Source organism: Triticum dicoccoides, chromosome 2A (assembly GCF_002162155.2).
Source record: "Triticum dicoccoides isolate Atlit2015 ecotype Zavitan chromosome 2A, WEW_v2.0, whole genome shotgun sequence".
NCBI lineage: Eukaryota > Viridiplantae > Streptophyta > Magnoliopsida > Poales > Poaceae > Triticum > Triticum dicoccoides.
The window spans coordinates 511,891,821-511,903,199 of NC_041382.1; the positions used below are offsets into that span (position 1 = coordinate 511,891,821).

At 40.0% G+C, this 11,379-nt stretch overlaps 2 protein-coding genes across 2 annotated transcripts in view; one reads left to right on the forward strand and one right to left on the reverse strand.

The window, feature by feature from the left end:
- Positions 1–208: 208 nt before the first annotated feature.
- Positions 209–8,634, forward strand: LOC119355091 (protein transport protein Sec24B-like). Its single transcript, XM_037621879.1, has 14 exons — positions 209–669; positions 743–805; positions 1,406–1,459; positions 1,568–1,740; positions 1,860–2,046; positions 2,237–2,382; positions 2,455–2,609; positions 3,337–3,418; positions 3,506–3,621; positions 5,673–5,768; positions 6,120–6,243; positions 7,147–7,415; positions 7,596–7,807; positions 8,076–8,634. The coding sequence occupies exons 1-14, from the start codon at positions 336–338 to the stop codon at positions 8,285–8,287; spliced, it is 2,223 nt and encodes a 740-aa protein (XP_037477776.1). The 5' UTR covers positions 209–335; the 3' UTR covers positions 8,288–8,634.
- A 256-nt stretch (positions 8,635–8,890) lies between these two features.
- LOC119355092 (ABC transporter B family member 29, chloroplastic-like) overlaps positions 8,891–11,379 on the reverse strand; it is a 4,529-nt gene continuing 2,040 nt past the window's right edge. The window contains exons 5-10 of the mRNA XM_037621880.1: positions 10,901–10,984; positions 10,312–10,528; positions 10,063–10,148; positions 9,643–9,830; positions 9,416–9,545; positions 8,891–9,331 (exon numbers count right to left, since the gene is read on the reverse strand). Of these exons, the coding sequence (XP_037477777.1) occupies positions 9,167–9,331; positions 9,416–9,545; positions 9,643–9,830; positions 10,063–10,148; positions 10,312–10,528; positions 10,901–10,984 (870 nt within the window). The 3' untranslated portion in view covers positions 8,891–9,166. The remainder of the gene's footprint in view (positions 9,332–9,415; positions 9,546–9,642; positions 9,831–10,062; positions 10,149–10,311; positions 10,529–10,900; positions 10,985–11,379) is intronic.

The following is an 11,379-nucleotide window of genomic DNA, read 5'->3' on the forward strand; positions in this document are numbered from 1 at the left end:
TGTATGGCTAGGAACCAAACAGCCGTCCGTGAATATGTTGTGAACGAATGTGTGGATATTTTGAGATGTTTATTTGGAAGGACGGGTTGGAGATGGCCTAGGGTAGAGGAGTAGACTCTGGTCTAGCTCTAGCAGCACAGTCAACGCTCACCTAGCCTTCGAGACGTACGTTAGCAAGTTGACGGTCCTGATCGTCTGCCGCAGCAGAAGAGTTCAGCGCAAACCCACACTGCACACACAGACACCTTTGAGCAGCCGCGGTTCCGTCTCCCTCGTCAGATCTCTCTCCCGTCACCAGTCCACCAGATCCACATCCCAAACCGCGCGGCGCAGCAATGGCGGTGCGCCCGAGCCTCGCGTACTTCCCCTCCGACAACGCGCTCCTCGAGTCCTCGGGCCTACCGTGGGGCGTCGCCGTCACGCCCTTCTCTTCCACCGACGAGCGCGGCTCCTCTCCGGTCACCGGCGACGAGGGCGACCTCATCCCTCGCTGCACGTCCTGCTTCGCCTACTTCAGCACCCTTTGCTCGCTGCACCGCTGGTCGTGGACGTGCCCCATCTGCTCGGAGGACAACGACCTCTCCGCCGACGCCGCCGCGCGCTACGCGCGCGACGGCAGCCACGACCCGCCCGAGTTGCGCTCCGCCTTTGTCGACCTCCTCCTCCCGGGTAGGGCTTCCGCAGTTCTGATCTGGTGCAATGTGGTGCAGTGAGATGACGGGCTTGTGTTTTTTTTTTCCAGGTGAGGAGGGTGAGGCAGCGGCTGCGACGACGCCCGTGTACGTGGCAGCGATCGACTTATCCTGTAAGATGTGATGATCTCAAAACATTTCGCCTTATGGTTCTAGATTATTTGTTGTACCCTCGCCTTCGTCTCCACACAAAAGAGTGATAAATTGACAAGGGAAATGGATGGCCGTTAAGTTTTAAGCTTGCTAAATATGGCGAAATATGAACATCGAATAAGATTGTACCACATATGAATGGAGAATAAACCAGTCCTAGTTTGGTCCAGTAAGTGATCGATATGATCGTGGGGTTCCTGTGTGGTGTTTGTGGCACCCCTGGACGCCTTTTTTTGTTGTTGCTTCCTTTGTAGTGTAAAAGGGAAAATCATTGCAGCATTATAGTGAGCAGCTCTACCAATCCAAGATCCTGTTATGTTGGTAGATTTTGTTTTCCACTAACATGATGCATGGATAAACGAATCCAAATCCATCCTGGTTTAGCTTGAATTCGTCTAGCTAAGATAGGTTCCACCTTTTGCGCCTGTTGTCCTGATCAAAATATTTCAGATTTTCATGAGAATAACTCTATAGAGTTTTGAGACCTTCTGTTTTGTTTTATTTAGAGCTCACTTGTTTATGTCTTCTTCTCATAATTTATTTCTTCATGTTGTTTTTAGCTTCTGAGGAGTTTTTGGAGCTAGTCAAAAGTGCTCTTCTGGCAGCTCTTGAAGGTGAGATCCACTCACAAGCTTTAGGAGCTAATCTATTTATACAACTCTGTTATTGAAAGGACATACATGATACAGCTACGTGTACACTGATCTATTGATGCCTTGCAGCTCTTTCTCCAGGATCATTATTTGGGATTTTAACGTTTAGCAGCAAGATAGGACTATATGATGTTCAAGGTCCAATACCAATTGTGAAAAACGTTTTTATCCCTCCTGATTCTGACGGCACCTTGCACGTGGACCTTAAAGATGTCATGCCATTTTGTTCATTTTTGGCTCCTGTATGTACTTTATCCTCTTAATTTAATTCCTTCAATTTTCAGTTCAGTCATTTACTCAACCTCTATACCTAGAGCATTGGTTTCTCCTATATGCGCTTATTTTAATTACATCTCAACAGGTTGGCACTTTCAAAGACCGCATTGCTGAAGCACTAGAAACAATTAAACCAATAGCTTCATGGGAAAGGGCAACTACTGCATCACAAGTTCAAGATCACGCATTGCATCATACCCGTGGGTTTGGGGTAGCAATTGATGCTCTTGTCAACTACCTAAGTGTGGAAAATGGAACTACCTTTGAACTTGGTATGCAATTTTTTTTGCAGGGAACTTGACATCTTATTGTATTGATTACACTACTATTCTGTTATTTCATTAGTAGAAGATATACATATTCTCTTTAAAGGCTTTATTAGTAGAAAACATACTTATTCTCTTTAAAGTACATGGCCTTGCGTTCTAATATTATGCATTTTCCTGGTAATTTTTGAAACAGCTAGAATATTTGCGTTTTTATCTGGGCCTCCGAATTATGGGGCTGGCCAACTGGACGCAAGAAGCAATGGGGACCACAATACTGGTAAAGTGGTGGATTCAAATAATACATTACTGCCCGAAGAGACAAGTTTCTACAAAAATCTGGTAGGTTCGCATAAATATTGATCAATGCATTCTGAGAATATTTTGGGAGGTATCCTGATTGCCATATCACAGGCTGCTAGTGCTGTTCAAGCAGGTGCATGTGTGGACCTTTTCGCGATTACAAATGAATACACTGATCTTACTTCCCTAAAAGTTCTGAGTGTTGAGAGTGGTGGCTCATTGTTTCTGTATTCAAATACAGATGAATCAACACTTCCACAAGATATGTAAGTTCAGTCATCATCTCTGGCTCTGTGCTCTTTTTATTCAGCAGTCCAATTGCATCTCCTCAACTAGGAGATATCCTAACGTGGTTCAGTTCTCAAGCACTGTTTGGTCTGTTTATGTTATTTTCTTCCTCTTTGTAGGTCAGTCAGATTGATAGGATAACATATGCTCATGCTTTGTACATTAGTGTAGCTCAAGAAATTGGTGTGCTTGGAACCCCCATAATGTTGGGATCACATCTATGGACATTCAGGTCTATTTAGTGATTTTGTTTGTTATAATCTGATTTCAACGTGTGATGGCTGTTTATTAAATCTCCGTGCCAGGGGGTTTGTTACCCAAGGCTAACTTTGGGGCTTTATTCTGGCCTTCTGGGGCGGTGAGATCTGAATAGGCTTCTTCCTAGTATTCTTTTGTGGGCAACAGGTTCTGTTACTACTCACTGTTGAACCTTAGATTTAGATCATGTTGACTTGCCTGATGCCAAATAGTCTAATAAATTATCTGATTGTTGGTTGTGCACTACCCCAAATGTCCATACTATAAATTGAGCAGACTGGGTTTGACGTAGTTGGATGCCTGGTACATGGTAAATACAATCTATAGCCGAATATATGTGCAGAATGTGAAAATATGATCAACATGTTGTTCACATGCTTTGAGCCATTGATTACAATATAGCTGTGAAGTAGTAACATGCATTTATCCACCGTTATTACTTTTCAGATACAAAATGCTAAAGCGTCCATATGCCTTTGGATGTGTACTGCGGTTGAGAACATCTCCAGAGATCAAGATTGCTGATTCTGTAAGTACTCTGAGAGATATGCAAATTTACCTAGTGAACCTTTTTATATGTTCCTTCAGCTGATATTGTTTAATTCATGTCCAACAGTATGGTCATTTCTTTCCAGATCCTCAATACATGCATGTTCAGCACATAAATTGCTGTGATTCGTTTGCTAGCTACACTTACGACTTTGAGTTTGAAAAGGATTCTCAGTTTGCCAGGTAAAGGTCACGCTGTTTCTAACTTTTGTAGATTATGTGCTTATATGTGTTAAAATTTGATGAAATTGAACTAACTAGCAGCAATGTGGTACTTTCCTTCTTTGCTCTGACAAATTGGAAGTTTAGATTTCCACCGTTCAAAGAGATAACCAAATAGGAGACTCTATCATCCATTTACAGTGTTGGGCCTTGCTAGTAATTATGCCAATCCGTAGCCAGATCTTTGTATCAGACATTTGTTTCTTCCCTACAGGTAGGGTGACATTTTTTGTGGTAAAAAAAAGAAAATGATTTTATGTATTCTGTACTCCAGCTTAAATCTGCCATTGGACCTGTTTTTTCATTCTACTATATATGGATGCTGTATCAGATTATCCACAACTGGGCTGGTCTGGTTGAAGAAGTATAAGCCTTGTGATACATGAATTTTGTTTGTTACTGACTGCACTGCACCAATAAAGTCATCATGATCCACACCCATAGCTGAAACTAGGATTTTCAAATTCTTTCTTACCTGTTGTTAGCGCTTGAACCTTTGGAACAGACGCAATATGGGAGGATTCGGCTAGGTCAGGAACTTACCGATTGGGCACCGTGGAGAAGTGTGCAGCTAGGGCTGAAACCCCAGGTGCAGGGGATAGTGATAGGACATGCTGAGCAAACAAACGATAGGCCTAATTCTATGATTGATTTGTTCATCACGTTGCCACCCCATTACATAGAGTGTTTGCCTTACACACTTGCTCAAATTGATAAGCCCACAATGAGTCTTAATCTATTGGAACACAAATTGGACAGTAATGAACTAGTGATACCTCTATCAATAGTAAGTTTGGAAAATTACCTACACTGCGAGCCCTGATGTAGTTTATATGCATCACTAATCTGTACCACACGAGGGATCTTCTTTACGCCCCGCAAAAAAAGATGGGATCTTTATGGCACCATAGGAATAGATTTACGATACATTTGCAAGTTCTTCTCCTTGTCCGGTTGTCCTTCTAAACTATCTTGGTTATGGTTATTTAGATGTCGCCTTCCAATCAATCCGTGCTTCTTTTTAACCTATATATGCCAAATTAATCTGAGGCTTTCCTTTTCTATTGCTTATGTCTAGTTAATCCTAGCCGTTCCTTCTCCACTTCTAAATATTATAGATATTTGTAGAACAAAACATGCTAGGATGGGCTCAGCACATTACTAAGAGAAGGAGAAAACCCGATGAACTATACCATTCATTGTCAAAATGGAAAAAAAAACTAGATTTTTCAGCATTGAATCTAACCATCTTTTTTTCTCTATGAAACCTATCATCCTTTAGATGTTTCAACCTAATTCACAATTAGCGTGTCTGGGATTTGCTCTTAAAAAGACTAAAAAAGTGCACAATGTATAAGCATGTTATCTACCAGGGATCTTGATAACTATGCTATACAAGGAGAAAACCCGACAAACTATACCATTCATTGTCAAAAGGGAAATAAACTAGAATTTTCAGCATTAAAGCTAACCGTCCTTTTCCCCCCTATGAACCTATCATCTTTTAGATGTTTCAACCTAATTCCCAGTTAGGATGTCTGGGATTTGCTCTTAAAAAGATAAAAAAAGTACACAATGTATAAGCACTATCTACCAGGGATCTTACTAACTATGCTATACAAATACAAAAAGGATACTACTACCACCGGTCGGTTACACAGGGCCCTATTGTGCTGGGTCTAACTTTGACCACCGATTTAACCAGGAAAATATGTGCTATGTTCCATAAAAAGTAACTGTTGGAAACATCTTTCAAATGCAATATATAGACCATATTTTCTTATTTAAATCACTGGCCAAAGTTAGACTCGAAATATGAGGCGGGCCTGTATAACCCCAACCAGAGAGTAAATCATAAGACAGATTCTAACCGTTGATTGAGTCCGGTCTTTTCTTGAGTATGTCTTTTAGTAACAATAACAACTTCCATGCCTAAACAAGGGAACTGTAACTATGATCAGTATAAATATATTATCTCCTAAACCATTTCAACATGATGTTTGCAACTGCAGGAAGTCAAGGCCTCCTATTCTCCAAATCGCATTTAAGTACACGATGATAGTACACCATGGTGATACATCAGATGATGCTTCCAATTCTGGTAGTAGGTAAATTTCGTATCGCCTGTCACAGATTTGTGAATACTGAGTAGTATGTTACATTGTTACTGTTTGCTCTTACAAGTTAAAGTATATTTGATATGCCATTCCTCTGGTGTCAATAAGTTTAAGCATACTGACAATTGTCCTTATGTGTGAGCTGTCCAAGTTATTTTTTTATGATCCTGTGATATACTGGCTTGCATGTTAATTACTTGCTTGCTAATGTTTGTCTAATTGTCAATTTGCAGTGTGCAATTTCTTTTTGTCAATTTGCAGATGTTCCATGCTAGCAGCAGTTTTATACACATTGTTATCTATATTTTCATATTTTGTAACTTAAAAATACACCTCGTCCAGATCTAAGTTCTCAGTGCAAAGGCGGCTAAGGGTGCGGACTATCCAGTACAACACAACTGCTAATATCTGGGACCTGTATGACTTTGTTGACCCAGATGTGGTATTGACGATACTTGTACACCAGGTACAACCTCTGTTTCAGATTACTGCATTTCCCCCCTAAATTGTAACGGTGGCAGTACAATTTTGATGGATAAACTGTTTGTCGTAAGCACGAAGGCTGTTAACTGTAGGACTAAAGCATCTTACTACATCAATTAATTGCCACTACAAGAAAGTTATAGCAATCAAATGTTGCCACAGCCTCTGTAGGACTATAACATATTACTACATCAATTAAGTGCAACTCTACAAGAAAATTATGCGTAGGAAACTTTTGTCTGGGATACAGCTGGTTACAAGCTTAGTGTTTCTGTATTTTACTTAAACATTCATTTAGCTGTTTATTTGAATATTCATCTAATGGTTTTATTTGAATGTTCGTCAACAATTAGAAGATTGATATTTATTCAACCCTTCTAGGCTTAGGAGCTATTAGGTCCCTATTTTGGTAGGCCTGTTTTATCTTCTTCGCTGCAATCTGAAGCTAGGTTTACTCTGGTTGTCTGGCACTGGTTTCCGCCTTTCCGGTGTATTGAAGTCGAACCAAACCAACAAGTTTTGAGTTCTGGGTTTCCAAAATGCTCTCAGGACTCTGTGTTAATATGGAAGAAGAGAAGCTAAATTTGACCGCAGTCTACGCTAATCTATTAATTCACCATAAGGAATCCTAGCCTAGCTTAAATCCTTATCTGAATCAGCTTGTTTAATGAATACGTTCTGCAGGGACGTAATGTATTATATGTATATTGTAGTTTTGGCATTCTGTGGTATTTTAGTTATAAATGCTAAGCTTGGTGACCGTAAAAACAGGAGAGAAATGTTCATGATCATCAAACCTAATTATATTCTAGACTCGAATAAAACCAAAGTTATCACCGAAGATCGAGCAGAAGATCATTTGATACTGAAAAAGTTCATTTTCCAGGTTATTTTGGCTTCTTTAAGTGATGTGGTAGAAGCAAGGCTATGGCTCCATGATTGGTTGGCGATTTTCATTGCCCAGTACAACAAGGCATACAAGAACGTCAGACCTGCTGATTCTGGAGTTTCTGATATTGACGTTGATTTCTCAAACTGCTCACAATTGCAGCCTCTGGCACAGCTTGTATTTGCATTTCTAGTAAGCCCATTACTTCAAGTTCAGGATGAACATATTCATCCAGATTACCAGACATATTTGCAGTGCCTCTTCAGGTGAAGTATATATTTTGCTACCATGCAGTTCCTAAAGTTCTCACAGGAAGAAACGACAAAATTCCACAAATTCCCTTTCCACATTTTTTTACAAAATCCAGATTATCTCACTGCTGTAGTTTATTTGAGCTACGCAAGTACTGCTTATATAATGTTCAACATTATTATTTTTCTTCACAGTGCACTGGAACCGGCTTCTCTTCGGCAAGCTATATGTCCTACACTGAGTTCGTACTCCTCTCTTGATACAGAAGCAGAAGTGCATCAGTCTCTAAGTCGCAGTGTATTCACCAGTGAGAGACCAATATTCCTTCTTGACGCCTACACTGACCTTTTGGTGTATTACTTGCCTACAGCCAGCCCTTCAATTCCCTTTCCTCCTCCACGTGACTGTGAGTTCAGCACCATCTTTTTTAAGTGCCACTTAGTTGTCCTGAGATTACTGCATTTCCTCCCTAAATCGTACTCTCTCTGTAAACTAATATAAGACGTTTTAGATCACGTCTTATATTAGTAGGGAGTACTAATTCTGTTGTTATGACTTTTTAATTTCTGCACGCATATTGAAGGCCTCAACTACAGGAGAACGGATGTAGTAGTATGTATGGTTACGGCTTATTTCAGCCAATGCATATGCTAACACTGAACTTATGTTTGTAGGTCTGTTGAGATCAACGGTCGATAGGTTGAAGCAAGAAAGGACCTTAACTCCCAGGCTTGCTTTTATTCATGGTGCACGTGATGATACAACAACATTTGAGAAATACCTGATTGAGGATCGGGCTCTGGATGGCACTCTGCTGGTTGGCTCTATAGGTTTCAGATCCTTCCTTGAGGAGGTTAGAAGCAGAGTAGCCGAGTTTGGAATATAGAGAGGCCTGTCTCAGCTGTTGTTTAAGCTGTTCAATATGCAAGATTGATGATTGGTCATACTGGGCACCTTGGCATGGATAAGATCTGTTGTGTTGCTTACCTTACTTTTGACACTCCATGTTGCTAGGGCCACTCCATTGATATGATATGAATCCATCACCACTTGTTGAATATGGCAGGATTGCGTATTTCTGGAGTTCATAGTCCATGTTGAATATGCATGTCTTGAACAAGTGTTTTGTACATTGCCCAAACAGGCAGACACACTTTGGTGACGATTTTGCTTTGTACTGTACGTCATTTTTACTTGTTATATATAATGTTTGTATGCGTGCTTTTTTGTATATAGAAAAGTAAATATTGTCCTATTTATCATGAAACACAGGACTATGCTGATATTATCAGCTCGCAGTTACAAGGCATACGCAGAGAGCAACACAGCTGTGCGCCTGTTTGCAACTTTCTGATTCGCATTATTTCGGCAATTCCATTATTTTATACTTGTAGCTGTGTGCCTGTGTGGTTGCTGTGCTGCCGCAGTTAACATTACAACAGACCAATTTGGCGGACTAAGGTTGGCATAATATATTGAAATCAAGTCATGATTTTATACTTGTCGTTAAGTCAAGTCTACCATCTCATACCATTAATTTGCTGATTCTCTCTTGTGGCATTATCGTTAACCGCACCACTTGGTTTGGTACCTGATCCTGACGTTCAGCGATTTGGAAGCCCAAATGCGCTTATTACAAGGGAGCTTTTCTGGCCGACAGGCGTCCACGGAAACATGCTGCTTCCACCGTTTGATCACTCATCAAATCATGCCTGCGGCTCAACGTCCGCATTGCAGCGCAACAAACCACTTTTCCCTCATAGTCTCAAGCCTCTCCTAATTCTCGACTGAGGACATCTGGTGGTGAACCGAAGCGGCCATCTAGGGACAAGAAAGCCGACCTCGTGATCTCTCGTAATTTACCGCCCTCTAGTAAAACAATTCTATCAGCCATCAGGATCATCTCCAGCCGATGAGCAATGATGACAACCTGAAAATGTGGGGAGAACATCATGAAAACAGGTAGGCATAGAAATCTCTGAAGAACGATACTCCTACTGCACACGCCACTTACAGTGTGGCTTGCCATCAAATTCATCAGTACTTCTTTCAGTAGCAGCTCAGACCTGCTATCCAGAGCAGACGTTGCTTCATCCAGTACCAGTATGGAAGAGTTCTGGTAGATTGCCCTTGCGATAGATAACCTGAGGATTGAAAATACGCATGGTGTTGGCTTGAATGAAACATCGAAACCAATTCAGCCAAAAAAGCTGCCAGACATTGTGCTGGGGAGAATTTTACCTTTGTTTTTGCCCGCCACTTAAACTAGAACCTCTCTGTCCTATATACGAGTCATATCCCTTTGGCAATATCTTAGTGAACTCATTGGCATTGGCAATCTTAGCAGCATTCTCAACTTTTCTCATATTAATATCTCCCACAGGGTCACCATACGCAATATTTTCAGCAATTGTACCGGAAAATAACATCTATGAAATAAGAAGAAATGAACATGCATGAAAACAATGGCAGTGCAAAATGTGTTTAGTCCAACATGTAAAAATGTTAAATTATGTGTGTTGGAAGCTGAGATACCACCAAAACAGAGTTCCATCAGGAGTTGCAAACAAAAGATTACCAAGATATCCTTTCGAACACCCCAAATGAGATGCTTTCAAACCGCAAAGACACAAAAGGAAATGATACACCACAGGTACTAACCGGGTCCTGTGAAACAAACGCAATATGTGTTCTCAAGCACTGCAACTGAATGTCTTGAATATCATGGTTGTCCAGAGCTATATGTCCTAAAAGGGAAGTTTATCGATAGCCATCTTAGAAGATAATCATGAAGTTTAGATAACCAAGAAAACCAGAATTCATGATACCAAGCTTGAGCTAAAAAGGTGAAACGTGTAAGACTGTTTACAGATTCTGCACCAATTGTACTACTGATGTTCAGTTCAATACCACTTTGTGGATGATAAAGACGGAGGAGTAATTTGGCAAGAGTGGTTTTCCCTCCACCAGATGGTCCAACAATAGCAATAGTTTCTCCTGCTCTGATATGAAGATTCACACCATCTACTGTTGGTGGCATACCAGCAACATATCTAAATGTAACATCATGGAACTTAATATCTCCCTTAACAGAATTTAAATGAACTGCACTTGGTTTATCCCTCACCTACAGCACATGAAAGCAGCATGGATGTATGAGTTGCGACTTATGATAGAAAATTTCCTTGATAACAGAAATTCAAATCCAAGAACATAATACCACAAAATTATACTTTCTCAAAGGTATATGCTATGGAATTCGTTTCTCACACAACCAAATAGACTTCTTTTACCTTCAAGCAGTTTCCCACTAGAAAAATGTAACTAAAACCCCATGATCATCCAAACCAGAAGAAAATTACTTTAGGAATATTGCATTTCTCGAAAATAATACATATATATCACATACATAAGAAACCTTAGAAAAAAATACTAATGATTTGTTCGATGATCTTATAATTTTAATAAAAAGCAGTCCTTAACAATAGATGGCGATTACCTCAGGGATGAACCTTGTTAAATCAAATATGCGTTCTAATGCTGGTTCTCCTTGCTTATATTCATTGTATGCCTTGCCAAAATCCTACGCATGGAATAGATTCCCGTGAGAACCAAATCAAGAGTGTCGGAAGGAAGTGGTGCATGACAACATGCAATAAGACATTCCCCGCAAAAAAAAAACATGCAATAAAGCATGAGGATACAAAGCATACTCAGAAATTCTCAAAAAGAGAGTTAATAACGCAAAATGAAATTCTCAAAAGAAAATGATACTCCCTCCATTCCCTTATACAAGGCCACTTTTGACTCATAATTATGGTCAAGAAAATATGGATTATATGTCATAAAAAACATATCATTAGAAAGTTCTTTGAAATTTGCATCCAATGACGTACTTTTTATGGCATATAACTCACTTTTTGTTGATAAAATTAATGGTCAAAGTTAAGTTTATTATCATACTTATACTTATCATAA

Excerpts from the sequence above, each read along its gene's own strand:
- LOC119355091 (XM_037621879.1), top strand. The coding sequence starts at position 336 with ATGGCGGTGCGCCCGAGCCTCGCGTACTTCCCCTCCGACAACGCGCTC. Across the intron at positions 2,610-3,336 it reads TCAACACTTCCACAAGATAT|ATACAAAATGCTAAAGCGTC; the intron begins GTAAGTTCAGTC and ends ATTACTTTTCAG. Across the intron at positions 5,769-6,119 it reads GCTTCCAATTCTGGTAGTAG|ATCTAAGTTCTCAGTGCAAA; the intron begins GTAAATTTCGTA and ends CACCTCGTCCAG.